Raw genomic sequence first — 15,887 nt, 5'->3', positions numbered from 1 at the left:
CCCTTTTTGTCGCTTAGTGGGATGCGAGAAAGCTTAGGTCCATTCCTTTTAAGATATTTTTGGTCCCTTAGTGGGATGCGAGTGGGATATTTTATTTTTTTTATTCAAACGAAAGCTTAGGTCCATTTCTTTAAATTATGTTTAATCGCTTAGTGGGATGCGAGTGGGATATCTATCAAAATATTTATCCAATATGTGCCCTTTTTTAATTTTTTTTGCTAAAAAGAAAGCTTGTTTGTTTTCCTTTAAGTCCTATTTGGTCGCTTAGTGGGATGCGAGTGATATACAATTTTTGATTTTTTTTTTGGAAAAATCAAAAACTTTTTCGACTTTTTTTAAAATGGGCCCTTTTTATTTTTTTTTGCTATAAAGAAAGCTAAGGTCTATTCCTTTAAGATGGTTTTGGTCGCTTAGTGGTATGCGAGTGGGATATATATCAATATAAATGTTTTGTAACTCAAGACATACAATTTTTGTGTTAAAACATTTATGTTGATAGATTTCCCACTTGCATCCCACTAAGCGACAAAAAGGAAAACAACTAAGCTTTCCTTTGAGTGAAAAAATTTTTTAAAAAAAGGGCCCATATTGGATCAAAAATTCGATTTTGGAAAAAAATTCCCATAATTTTATTTCTTGAGTTACAAAATATTTATTTTTATAGATATCCCACTCGCATCCCACTAAGGGACCAAAAAAATCATAAAGGAATGCACCTATGCATTCTTTTGAGCAAAAACAATGTTTTTTTTAAATAAATTTGTACAAAAAAAAAGTCAAAAAATGTATGTCTTGAGTTACTAAATATTTATTTTGATAGATATCCCACTCGCATCCCACTATGCGGCCAAAAGAGTCTTGAAGGAAAATATCTCAGCTTTTGTTTGAGCTAAAAAAAATTAAAAAAAGAGTCCATTTTGGAAAAAAAATCAACAAAGTTTTTGAGTTTGCAAAAAAGTAAAAAATTTTATGTTTTGAGTTATAAAATATTTATTTTGATAGATGTCCCACTTGCATCCCACTAAGCGACCAAATAGGTTTTTAAGGAAAATATCTAAGCTTTATTTTAAAAACAAGGGCCCATTTTAAAAAAAGTCAAAATAGTTTTTGATTTTGGAAAAAAATATTAAAATATTTTTATTTTTTTTTTAAATATTTTTTTTCGAAAGATTGAAGAAAGAGCTATCTGAGCTATTTGGGACACATTTTGCTAAGAACAATAGGTAATAAGATACATGGATAAGAAAAAACACCTGCTTGGCCAAAATGTAAAATTTAGACCCTCTCTAACTCAGAGAGTTCTCGACCGATCATGTTGAAAAATTGTGTCTGAGTTACTATCCAATAGAACTAACATTGGTGCAAATTTCACCCCGATCGATTTCAAAAGTTCACTTGACATGAAATACCCCATATATGGCATCACGTGAGAACGGATGAAGCGATTTGGCTGATTTTTATACCCATCACCATGAGTGGCAATGGTATATATAAGTTTTCATTCCGTTTGTAATTTCCATATTTTTCACTTGCGACCCCATAAAGTATATATTAGGGTGGCCCTTAATAAACGAAAGTTGGATTTTGGCCATTCTCACCCTCCAGTTTGGTGAACATTAGTAAAAAAATCATCCTGAAAAATTGTTAGGTAAATCGGTTGAGGATAAGACGTGCCGCAAGCCCTCTGAAGTTTTGAGATGCATTTACAATGGGAAAAAAATGAATTTTTTTCAGTTTTTGTAAAAATTTTGCCATTAAAAAATTTCTTTTGCAATTTAATTTAAAAGACTCGAAATGTTCACGTAATTGTCGTTCTAATAAGATATAAAACACAAAAATTGGTTAAAAAATGTTATAGTTGTCTCAGGCCACTAGAACAAGAAATGTAGAAACAAAATTAACATATTTTGAGAAATATTAAAATAAAAGCTCATTTTTACTTAAAATATATCCATATTTACTTGTATATGAGTTTTTGTCTTCGTAAGATACCGCTAACCTATTCTTAGGTATGAACAAAAAAATAAAATTTTTTTAACGGCAGTTTCAAAACTCCATTTTCAAATTTTTAAAAATTTTGTTAAACAAATTTCAGAATTTTTTGATCATCTCATTGGGATTTATTAAGAATGTAATAGGGAATAAAAATGTGAAAAAATTATGAAAATATATCTTATAGTTTTTCCGTACCTGCGATTTAAATTTTTAAATTTTCGAGAAAAACCAATTATTTGGACATTTTTTGTCGAATGAGCTCTATTTAATTACTCTTATGTATTTTAAGCAAAACTTATTCAGAATATTATAGTCCAGATAATTTAACAAAATTTTTAAAAATTTGAAAATGGAGTTTTGAAACTGCCGTTAAAAAATTTTTATTTTTTTGTTCATACCTAAGAATAGGTTAACGGTATCCTACGAAGACAAAAACTCATATACAAGTAAATATGGATAAATTTTAAGTAAAAATGAGCATTTATTTTAATATTTATCAAAATAAGTTAATTTTGTTCCTACCTTTCTTGTTCTAGTTGCCTGGGACACGTAATGGCCTGGCGATATTTTAATAACTTTAACATTTTTTGACCAATTTCTGTTTTTTATGTCTCATTAGAACGACAATTGCGTTCACATTTTTTCAGAATGATTTTTTTACTAATGTTCACCAAACTGGGGGGTGAGAATGGCCAAAATCCAACTTTCGTTTATTAAGGGCCACCCTAGTATATATATTCTGGATCGTTATAGATAGCGGAATCGATATAGTCCGTCTGTGTGTTGAAATCAACTTTCCGAAGCCCCCAAATAACTTACATACACGGTTCATACATCAATATCTCCGAAATTCTTCCGGCTCGGTCGAGAAAATCGGTCCACAAATGGCTGAGATATAAGGAAAAAACTAGGACAACCTCGATTTTTGACCTATTTTAGACCTATATCTGGATTACTAAGTCATTAATATTGACAATATGGATATCTAATGATAGATATTTCAAAGACCTTTGCAACGACGTATATAAGACCATAGTAAGTTGGACATACAATGGGTCAAAAAAAATTTTTTAACCCGAATTTTTTTTGTCATAAATTCTTTTTCCAAAAAAATTAATTAAAGAAATTTAAAAAAAAAAAATTTGGAAAAAAAAATTTTTTAAGTATAATTTGGTGAAGGGTGTATAAGATTCGGCACAGCCGAATATAGCTCTCTTACTTGTTTTTATTCGATTCGAAATTTTCAGGAGATGGTTTGTAAAGAAAAAAAATTAAAAATTTTTAAATTTTAATTTTTAATAAGATAATCTTTTTTTTGAGAAACTTGAAGAACTAACATTAGTAAATAGCTACCGAGCAAAGCCGGTACTAGTTTTGTATAAAAATTATCCAATTTTAGCATTTCTCTTCTGATGGACGGAAAATGTGCATACTTATGGAAAACGAATTTAAAATCGATTACTAATTTGAATTCCTAGCTTTTATGATGTTTTAGGGCGTGTTTTTGACTTAAAGATTAAATGCCAATTAATAATCAGATTAGTTAATCTAAAAATTAATCAAAACTAACTTTAGTCCATACACAACGTCAAAAAATATAAAAATAAGAAGAAAATTATGGCTGGATGTGTGTGTTGAGAAAATAAATTGAAAAATTCCGAAAAATAAAATGAAAACAAAAAATCAATTCAAATAATATATTTTCAAGTCTCTTAAATATTCCTTAGCACTGGAATGATCCAGTCTTTTCATGTATGTATTAATAATTATAATTATTTTCAGAACGTAGACTTTGTACTGTGTTTAGATTCCATTACTCAGTCGATAAATGCTGACAATACTCATCTTTACATGCATGTATCAAAACCACCAAAAGAAAATACGCCAATGAATACATTCTATAAGCATTTGAAAAACGTTTCGAATAAATATAGTAATATAACTACTGAAGGTGTTCACAAAAAAATAAATTTAGCCGAACCCCAATTAGCTTGGCAACATGAACGTTTTAGTATTAAACGTTTACCATCATTCACCTTGTCGTCATTAAAGTCACCAAAGCACCCCACTCGTACATCCATATTTAAGGATAAAGAAGAAGTTATCCTGACACAAACGCAACGTAATGCTAAAATTATTGCTGAGGCTTTAGCTCGTTATATTTATACCAATTCTGCATTAGAAGAGATTCAAGACTTTGAAATATTTTCAGGAGCAATGGTAAGTTATCCCAAATGTTTTTTATTTGGGGGATTTCATGTCAAGTGAACCAACTTTTGAAATCGATGTCTTCCGATCGGTATGAAATTGGATAGTAATTCAGACACAATTTTTCAACAGCAAAGCTAAGTAATATTGTTATTTTGGCCATTATTATGGCTTTATATTACTGAATTGTAATAATAAATGAAATGAAAGCTTTCTTTTGAACAAAAAAAAATTTAAAAAATTTGGAAAAAATTCGATTTTTCAAAAACAAGTATGTCTTGAGCAGCGAAATGCAAACTCACACCTCTACAGTTTTTAGATATTGTAGTTGTATGAGTTGAGAATTATTCTCTGGCAAAAACAAAAACAAATAGCTGAAATAATGAAATAAACAAACATAAAAGCGTAACACAACCTGCTTCTATCAATGCTCATGCGAGACTGACTGTTTTTATACAATGTGTGTGCTTGCGTACATGTGAAAATAAAAACAAGAGAGCTCATTTGAGAGCTCACTGCAGCTCGCTGGTCTTGAGTTACAAAATATTTATTTTAATAGATATCCCACTCGCATCCCACTAAGTGACCAAAAACTTCTTGAAGTTATGGACATAAGCTGGACATAAAAAATTGTATGTTTTGAATTACAAAACATTTATTTTGATAGAAATCCAACTCGAATTCCACTAAGCGACCAAATTGTTCTTCAAGGAAAATATCTAAGCTTTCTTTTGAGATAAAAGGCCCATTTTGAAAAAAAGACAAAACAGCTCGGAAAAAAATTTCAAACATTTCTTTTTATTTTATTTTTCGAAAGATTGTAGAAGTAGCTACCTGAACTATTTGGCCACATTTTTCTAAGAACAATAGGTAATAAGTTACATGGATGAGAAAAAACACCTGCTTAACCAAAATGTCAGAGAGTTCTCGACCGATCTTGTTGAAAAATTGTGTCTGAATTACTATCCAATAGAACTAACCTTGGTGCAAATTTCGGAAGACATCGATTTCAAAAGTTGGTTCACATGACATGAAATGCCCCATATATATTATAATTATTTTTAAACAAAATTATTGGTAAAATAAATCATCTAAGATATTTATTTTTTTACTCAATTCGCTTAGAATTTTAAAAGTTTGCTGAAATATTTGTAAATTATTTACTTGTTAACCGATAAAGTCTTATTAGTGTATGTAAAAAAGTCAAATTGAAAATAATTAAGCAATATTAAACATTAACGAAATCATATGGAAAAAGTGTTGTATATGTATATTGTTAAACTAGTTAAACATAATAATGCATTCTAACAATTTAATAATTTTGTTTCTTTTTAAAATAGGAAATCTCCAATAAGCTCATCAAATCGTATATAAATTTGAAATCAGCTTTACAAAACAACGACCTGAAGAATGCCTTTGAAAAGTACCTTAAAAATGTTAAAGTTATTTACGAGAAGCCAGATATACGGGAACCCGATTTTATGTTATACGAAGCTTCTGATGCAATTCTTAATGTGTATCGTGTTAAGCCAGCAGTGTTCGACTTGTTCCTAACCATCATAATTTGTAGCTACTTATGTTCAGTTTACTTCGTCATACAATTTTTCCCGAATATGTATCAAGTGATTTGTAAAATGACCCTAAAATCCCAGGAGTCGTCTCCAATTTACAACAACCATATAGAACGCAATAAAACAAAAAATTACTAGTTTATGTAAATAGTAAAATTTAAATTAATATCTTATTGAAATTTTATAAAACTTGCTTTCAAAAAAAAAATAAATTTTTAGTTTGAATTCGTTTTAAAATCGTTTCATTTTACTTAACGAAAATTAAAAAAATTAAGTAAATTTTGTATAACAAGGAAAAAATAAATTTTTTTGTATGTATGTATTTTTGTCAATTTTATTGGGCAAGCATAAGAATGCTCTACAGGAAGACGCAATAATTAAATTTATGAAAATCATCCAGATATAGCAAGGGGCTTTACGTCGACTTGCGTCGACAATTTAAAATTGGTATTCTGTTTGTCGTTATTGACTGCTATCGATGACTGTCGACACACATTTGGTATCAAGGCGATACCGATATGTTGTCTTTCAGAAAAACATAAATACACTATTCATCTTTTTCTTATTTTCTGTATAATTTAAAATTGATGTAAGTACTTTTTTCGAAAAAAAAAAAATGGCGAAAAAACGATTTTTTTTTTAAATTTGAATGCACATAACTTTTGACTCCGTAGAGGTTTTCAAACAATTCTTTCTTGCTATTATTAATACATGTCTTGTTAATTAAAAAAATTAAAGAATTGGATCTGTTATTAGCAAAAAAAAACAGACCAAGGTGGGTAAATAAAATAAAATTTTACTTTTGTGTAGATCTCGTCTAGTAGATTCTTAAAAGATAAAAATCTTTTACATCGGATCGCAAACAAAAAATTGCAATAATTTTTAATTTTTGAAATATCCGAGGTGTCGCACTTTGGGGCATTGTGGCTCGGGCGCCCCTAGGTATTATAAGCCCAAATTCAAAACTTAAACTTATCAATACCTCCTCTATAGCCATGGGAATTTGAATTAAAATCGGCATATTCGTTTAGAAGTTACAGATTTATTTCCACTTTTTTTCTCAGATCCCGCACTGTGCGTTGTTGGAAAGCGGTCTAACTGCTCATTCAGCACTCAAGTTGCCATTGAATATGCAAATCAATGAAAATCCAACATTTCCAAGAACAATGCGATAGTTTAGGATGAATGTACATCAATGATTGATGAATGGCACATAAAAAATCTTTGGAGACATTAGACAAAAAGTTGCAAGATTTAATAAATAATTAAAGCCTGCTTGGTGGTGCGATAATTCTGTTGGCAGCCGATTTTCGTAAAACATTGCCAGTGAATCCACGGTCAATGCAAGCCGAATAACTTAATGCATGTGTTAAGTCGTCCGTTTTGTGGAAACACGTCAAGAAACTCAAATTGACTGTAAACATGCGTGTCGAGCTGCAGAACGATCAATCTGGAGTAGTATTTTCCAAACAATTGCTGGACATTGACAACGCCAAATCCCGGTTGATATTTCGACCGGCTGCATTCAATTTCCCGTCACTTTCTGCCAGTTCACCGAATCTAAATCCGAACTCATACGAAAGGTTTTACTTAAAATTTATAACAGTAAGGAAATTGGGCTCATTCGCCAAAATATATACAAAAAATTAGTTTTTCTTGAAAATCGAAAAATTTACATCGGAGGTACGAAAAAATTTATATAGAGGTATTGACATAATTTTTTCATATTTTTATTCCCTATTATGATTACAATAAATCCCAATGTGATGATCAAAAAATTCTGAAATTTGTTTAACAAAATTTTTAAAAATTTGAAAATGGAGATTCGAAACGACCGCTAAAAAAAATTGTTTGGTCATAACTGCGAATAGGTTAATGGTATCCTACCAAGACAAAAACTCATACACAAGTAAATACGGATATATTTTAAATAAAAATTAGCTTTTATTTTAATTTTTCTTGAAATAAGTTAATTTTTTTTCCTAAATTTCTAGTTCAAGTGACCTTTGACACGTTAATGGTCTGGCGAATTTGTAATAAACATTTTTTAATGTAATATTCATTAATACAGTAGTTTTGACTTACCTGCCTTTCACTTAAGAGCATTTTGCATATAAGTGCACAAAACTTGTGTTTTGTATATTTATTTACCAAACTCCATATAAATTCGTTAATTTAAGTGCATTGTTCATACCTGCACATTTAAGATAAGTGCATAATACTTTTGGAAGTATTAACTGGTTTTCATGAAAAAAAATTTAGTTTAGCTGCCTAATACAAAATTAAATCAAAACAAATAAGAAAAATACGATTTTGAATGAAAAATATGTTGTACACTTCTTAATAATTTTAAAAGTAGCTAAAATATCAATTTGACGTTATTTTTAGACGGAAAAATCACAAAGCTTCGTGTAAATTATTTGCCGTTAGCTGCTTTTTTGGACAGTAAACTGTAAATGCACTTACCAGCATCACTGCATTTTTAACTTACCTGCACAAAATATCGTGCAGGTAAGTCAAAATTACTGTATAAATAAATCTACACATTTCTAGAAAACAATGCAGAAAGTTAACGAGTTTTACCTATTTATTCCATATAAATAGTAAAATTTTGCATATATCTGAACTTTGACCAGCACTTACTTTTAGGACTAGTGTCACAATATTCCACCCGGCAATCTTCAAAATTTTAACAAACATTTTATAAGTGATGTATATGGGGGATTTCACGTCAAGTGAACCAACTTTTAAAATCGATGTCTTCCGATCGGGATGAAATTTACACCAAGGTTAGACCTATTGGATAGTAATTTAGACACAATTTTCCAAAAAGATCGGCCCAGAACTCTCTGAGTAGAGGGGGTCAAAATTTGACATTTTGGCCAAACATGTGATTTTTCTCATCCATGTAACTTATTACCTATTGTTCTTAGCAAAATGTGTTCCAAATAGTTTAGATAGCTATTTCTTCAATCTTTCAAAAACAAAATAAAAAATTTTTAATATTTTTTTTCCGAAATCAAAAACTTTAACTTTTTTTCAAAATGGGCCCTTTTTTTTCTTAAAATAAAGATATTTTCCTTGAAGACCTATTTGGTCGCTTAGTGGGATGCGAGTTTGATATCTATCAAAAAAATGTTTTGTAACTCAAAACATGCAATTTTTGACTTTTTTGCAAAATCAAAAACTTTGTTGACGTTTTTTTTTTCAAAATGGATACTTTTATTTTTATTTTTGCTCAAAAGAAAGCTTGGGTCTAGTCCTTTAAGATCTATTTGGTCGCTTAGTGGGATGCGAGTGGAATATCTATCAAAATATATATTTTGTAATTCAAGACATACAATTTTTGTGTTAGAACATTTATTTTGATACTATCCCACTCCCATCCCACTACGAGACCAAAAAGCTCTTAAAGAAATAGACCTAAGCTTTCGTTTGAGCAAAAAAAAAAATTTAAAAGAAAGGGCCTCTTTGAAAAAAAGTTCGATTTTGCCGAAAAAAAATCAAAAATTGTATATCTTGAGTTACAAAACATTTATTTTGCTTATATCCCACTAAGCGACCAAATAGATCTTAAAGGACTAGACCCAAGCTTTCTTTTGAGCAAAACAAAAATTTTAAAAAAGGGCCCATTTTGGAAAAAAAGTTCGATTTTGAAAAAAAGTGAAAAATTGCATGTTTTGAGTTACCAAACATTTATTTTGAAAGATAGATAGATATCAAACTCGCATCCCATTAAGCGACCAAATAGGTCTTCAAGGAAAATATTTAAGCTTTATTTTAAGCAAAAAAAGGGTCCATTTTGAAAAAAAAGTTAAAAAAATATTAAAAAAATTTTATTTTTTTTGTAAATATTTTTTTTCGAAAGATTGAAGAAATAGCTATCTAAACTATTTGGAACACATTTTGCTAAGAACAATAGGTAATAAGTTACATGGATGAGAAAAATCACATGTTTGGCCAAAATGTCAAATTTTGACCCCCTCTAACTCAGAGAGTTCTGGACCGATCTGTTGAAAAATTGTGTCTGAATTACTATCCAATAGGTCTAACCTTGGTGTAAATTTCCGATCGGAAGACATCGATTTTAAAAGTTGGTTCACTTGACGTGAAATCCCCCATATATATAAGTGATGTTATTAACCGCGTCCGTAAGTGTTGCAAAATCTATATATATAAAAATTAAATGGTCCATGTATGTAATGTCATCACGCTGGAGCGATTTGGCTGATTTTTTTTTTATTCGATTCGAAATTTTCAGGAGATGGTTTGTAAAGAAAAAAATTAAAAAAATGGCGGCTTTTTTGAGTCCAGTCAACTGTAATAAAAAAAGCCCCTAAAGTATGCAGTACAAATTTAGATATTTTATTTGCAAATAAATAAGAACAGGCAGGGTTGGAGAAACTTGACGAACTAACATTAGTAATGCTACCGGGCGAAGCCGGAGCGGTCAACTAGTATTTTATAAATCGAATGATAAACACAAATACTGCAAAATAACGTTTTGTTGCAAGATCATCGTTGAACATCTTTGTCTAACATGGTAATAAACTTTTTGCGTATTTGTAAATGCGTCAGACAGATTCCCTTTATTGTGTAATTCCCAAAGACCACTTTATTAAGAAAAGATTCGGCAACGTTGATAGAGCTTGATGTATAATACAATTTGTTATAAATAATTTATAAATATTGAATGATTAATTTACTAAAGAATTAGTTACTCAATTTAAAACCCGAATTAATGAACTACATAAAAAAGTTATTAATACGTTTATATTCTATTTGAATTCAGGATCATGTCCAACTAGCTCAAATTTTTTAAAGCATAGCTCCAAAACGGAAACTAGTTTGCTAGTCAATTGTATTGTAGATTGTTCGGGAGTTAATCTGATCAGAATATTTTTGTTGAAAATTTAATAATGGACTTCGTTTTCGAATGTTTTTTAACATTATCAATACTTGAATTGTTAACTTTAACGTTATTATACCCTCCACCACCATAAGTGGTGAATGAGGGTATATATAAGTTTGTCATTCCGTGTGTAACATTGAGAAATATTCATCTGAGACCCAACAAAGTATATATATTATTGATCCTTATGAAATTCTAAGTCGATTGAGCCATGTCCGTCTGTCTGTCTGTGTAAAACACGCTCACGTCCAAAAGAGGCAAACAAAATTGGTAGACTTGCAAAAAAAATGTTTATTGTTCTCCTAAGCAGTTTGGTATTGAAAATCAGCAAAATCGGTTCAGTGGAACCAGAGTTATGAACAAAAATGAGAGACAACCTAAAAAAAAACTTGATCATTTTAACATAGTTTTCCTTATTTGTGCAAATATATTGCAGATAATACCATAAAATTGCACACACGTTATTTTTATGTTAAAGGGACTAACTCTGTCGAAAATTATAAGAATCGGTCCATGATTTCTCGTAGCCCCCATACAAATTTCTTCCCGAAATATGGTTATATGGTCTGTAAATGCCTACAAAATTGCAGTATCCACACAAAATTCAGGAAAAATAAGTTTCGTGCTTAAAAAAATAACCCCAAATTTTTTGTGGATCGGCCCATATTTGACCGTAGCCCCCCATATAAAGTTCATTTCCGAAAATCACTTAAATAAGCATAAATGTCTTATAAATATCACTATTAAGTTGAAATTCGTCATAAATAGTCCCCATATATACAAAAATCTCTGTACCTAATTCTATGATGATCGGCCGATAATTGGTTATAGCTCCCATATAAGGACCACTTCCGAAAAACCCAATAACCTACATAAATATCTAAAAAATATTAATATCAAAACAAAATTTTACATAGATCCATAATTTATACTTAGAAATCATACTACAGGATTTTGTGAATATCGGTCCATATTTGACCATAGCTCCCATATAAGGTCCACTTCCGAAAATCAGTTAAGTACTCATAAATCTCTTATAAATATCTTTATCATGCTAAAATTCGACAAAAATAATACTCATATACACAGAAATCACTGTACTAAATTGTATGCAGATTGCCGATAATTGGTCATAGCTCCCCTATAAGGCCCAAGTCCGAAAAAGTTATTAACCTTAAAAAATATTTAAAACATATAGATATCAAAATGAAATAACGCACAGGTCAGTAATTTGTATCCAGTAGTCATACTTCTGAATTTGTTGAATATCGGTCCATATTTAACCATAGCTCCCATAAAAGGTCCACTCCCGAAAATCACTAAAATCCTCATAAATTTGTTACAAATATAGTTATCAGGTTGAAATTCGAAACAAATTTATTCAATATATACAAAAATCGATATACCAAAAATCACAATACTGAATTTTGTGAATATCGGTCCATTTTGGCAACAGCTCTCATATAAATACATATAAATCACGTTAAAATATTTTATGACAATCAAATCATAATAGGTCATAGCTCCCATATAAGTCCCATAACCCAATATTTAGAAATTTGTCTAAATATATTTGTATACCCTTTTTAATACTCTATTTCTTCACTTGAGGTTAAAAAGGAAAAATGTTGATCCAAACGTATTAACTAATTATTAAGTATATAAATTGTTGGAACGTATGAATCCAATAGGAATTTCAATTATAAATTGCTGAATTAGATAAAATTTTTTGTACTTTTGAAATAAAATATTTTCTGCGTAAACTAGTATAGTAATTGTTAAGTATTTCAGCTGTTATACCATCATATTTAGGAAAAACAAAAAACTAGTTTTTTGTTTTTCTTTAACAATAAAATATTAAACAAGTAAGAGTGCTATATTCGGCTATGCCGAATCTTATATACCCTTCACCTTTGTTGTGGATGCATTATTATGTTTTATAATTAGTATATAGGTATGTATGTACATTGCCCACTTTCAGCTTACAGCATCCTAAATTTATCAAGAACACAAAAAACAACAACAACGCCAAACGAAACAGAACACCAAAAGAAAAAACAAAAACAAAATACGCAAGGCAATGAAACCAACACACATCCAAACATACGTTTAATTGTATAAAAAACAACAACAACGCCAAAAGAAACAAAACACAAAAGAAAAACAAAATACGCAAAGCATGCACATTCAAACATACGATTTGTTGATTTTTTGTCAAAAAAACCCACACACAACCAAACAAAAGTTTAGTTGTATAAAAAACAACAACAACGCCAAAAGAAACAAAACACAAAAAAAAAAACAAGTAAGAGTGCTATATTCGGCTATGCCGAATCTTATATACCCTTCATGCATTCATGCATGTGGATGCATTATTATTTTTTATAATTAGTATATATGTATGTACATTGCCCACTTTCAGCGTACAGCATCCTAAATTTATCAAGAACACAAAAAACAACAACAACGCCAAACGAAACAAAACACCAAAAGAAAAAACAAAATACGCAAGCCAATGAAACCAACACACATCCAAACATACGTTTAATTGTATAAAAAACAACAACGCCAAAAGAAACAAAACACAAAAGAAAAACAAAATACGCAAAGCATATGCTTCCATCCAAACATACGATTTGTTGCTTTTTTGACAAAAAAACCAACGCACAACCAAACAAACGTTTAGTTGTATAAAAAACAACAACAACGCCAAAAGAAACAAAACACAAAAAAAAAAAAGTAAGAAAGTATGGTCGGTCAAGCCCGACCATATAATACCCTACACTAAGTAAAAGAGCAAAAACATTTTTCTTTTAAAATTTCAATAATTTATATTTTTGAGTGATTTTCGGAAGTGGGGTTATATGGGGGCTATGACCAATTATGGACCGATCACCATGAAATTAGGTCATGTGATTTATGTCTATATTAAAGTTAACTATGTTGAATTTTGTGTGTTTACCAACATTTTTAAGCGATTTATGCACGTTAAAGTGATTTTCGGAAGCGAGTCTATATGGGAGCTATGACTAATTATGGACCGATCGTAACAAAATTTGGTGACATGAATTTTGTGTATATAAAACTTATTTGGAGTGGAATTTGTGGAGATACATGTATAAATTAAACATTTATGACCGATAAAGTCAAATTTCGGGAGGACATTTGTATGGGGGCTAGGTGAAATAATGGACCGATTTCAGCCAGTTTCAATAGGCTTGGTCCTTGGCCCGAAGAAATAATATGTACCAAATTTGATCGAAATATCTTCAAAATTGCGACCTGTACTCTGCGCACAAGGTTTACATGGACAGCCAGCCAGCCAGCCAGCCAACCAGACGGACGGACGGACATCGCTTAATCGACTCAGAAAGTGATTCTAAGTCGATCGGTATACTTTAAGGTGGGTGTTAGGCTAATATTTTTGGGCGTTACAAACATCTGCACAAACGCATTATACCCTCCCCACTATGGTGGTGTAGGGTATAAATACGCAAAGCATGCACATCCAAAAACATACGTTTTGTTGCTTTTTTGTCAAAAAAACCAATACACAACCAAACAAACGTTTAGTTGTATAAAACAACCAGCCTTATTACGATTCTCGTATTCGAGCTCTAATTTGCTCGTTTTTACACTATGGTACTACGTTTCTCGAAAGCCATAAAAATACAACCCTGTTAACCATTCTTTTACAATTCTTTGAACTACGATTCTCGAAATCAAATGTCAAAAGTTTGAAAAATAGTCGTCCATTTTATTTCATTCGCCAAAAAAGAAAAGAAAATTTACAAGTATGAAAGCATCAAAGGAGTAAGTATTTTTGTTAATAATCTTTATGAAAACTGAAACAAAAGAAACAAAACACAAAAAAAACAAAATACACAAAACTTGCACATCCAAACATACGTTTTGTTGTTTTTTTGTCAAAGCATGCAATACATTGTGTTTTTTGATGAAATTTTCAGAGGTTGTCTCGGATTTTTGCTCATATCTCCGTTATTTATGGACGGATTTTGCTGATTTTAAATAGCAAAATTCTCGAAAGTATGTCTGACAGAAGATTTGGATCCCGGAGATATCTGGGGCCTTCAGAAAATTGATTTCAACAGACAGACAGACGGACGGACGGACAGACAGACAGACAGACAGACAGACAGACAGACAGACAGACAGACAGACAGACAGACAGACAGACAGACAGACAGACAGACAGACAGACAGACAGACAGACAGACAGACAGACATACATACAGACAGACAGACAGACAGACAGACAGACAGACAGACAGACAGACAGACAGACAGACAGACAGACAGACAGACAGACAGACAGACAGACAGACAGACAGACAGACAGACAGACAGACAGACAGACAGACAGACAGACAGACAGACAGACAGACAGACAGACAGACAGACAGACAGACAGACAGACAGACAGACAGACAGACAGACAGACAGACAGACAGACAGACAGACAGACAGACAGACAGACAGACAGACAGACAGACGGACATGGCTTAATCGACTCCGCTATCTATAAGGATCCAGAATATATATACTTTATAGGGTCGGAAATGAAAAAATGTAGAAATTACAAACGGAATGACAAACTTATATATACCCTTCTCACGAAGGTGAAGGGTATAAAAACCGAAATCAAAACTTAATTCTTACTTGTTTAAAAAAATTTTAATTATTCGAATAATTCGATTAATTTTAAACGTGTGATCGAATTATTCGAACAAGTTAAAATCTCTTATTCGAATTATTCGTTTTATTCGAACAAGAGAAAAATCGAATAATTCGAATACCCTAGTAGTTAAAGACAAAAGCTATCAGCCCAATTATGAATAAAAATTCCGCGGGAGTTTTTTCCCTTTTCTCATTTTTCAAATTCAATGGGAAAAAACTCCCGGGGAACAAACTCCAGCGGAATTTTTTATTCATAATTGGGCTGTATGACATTTCAAATGAAAGACTTTTGGAAATATGTTTTGATGCTGTCGCTGCTTTGTAGAGATTTCAAAACAAGTACGACAAGCTACGAGTTTTGGCATGGGTATGATGCTTCAACATGCCATATAATTCAACTTTTTTACACAATGTTCATGTTATGTGTCGATTCAAAAGTTTTATTAAGAATGAAATGATAAAAGAATTCAACACAATAGTAACGTTTAAAATTAACTAGATAT

The 15,887-nt window shown here is 30.9% G+C and overlaps 1 protein-coding gene across 1 annotated transcript in view; it reads left to right on the top strand.

The window, feature by feature from the left end:
• Positions 1–6,011, top strand: part of LOC135962756 (BOS complex subunit NCLN) — a 44,540-nt gene extending 38,529 nt beyond the window's left edge. The window contains exons 5-6 of the mRNA XM_065514637.1: positions 3,778–4,215; positions 5,544–6,011. Of these exons, the coding sequence (XP_065370709.1) occupies positions 3,778–4,215; positions 5,544–5,912 (807 nt within the window). The 3' untranslated portion in view covers positions 5,913–6,011. The remainder of the gene's footprint in view (positions 1–3,777; positions 4,216–5,543) is intronic.
• The last annotated feature ends 9,876 nt before the right edge of the window (positions 6,012–15,887 follow it).

The sequence above is a fragment of the Calliphora vicina genome, chromosome X (assembly GCF_958450345.1).
Source record: "Calliphora vicina chromosome X, idCalVici1.1, whole genome shotgun sequence".
Lineage (NCBI taxonomy): Eukaryota > Metazoa > Arthropoda > Insecta > Diptera > Calliphoridae > Calliphora > Calliphora vicina.
Note: the sequence above shows the minus strand (reverse complement) of the source record. Positions and strands in the feature narration are given on the sequence as shown.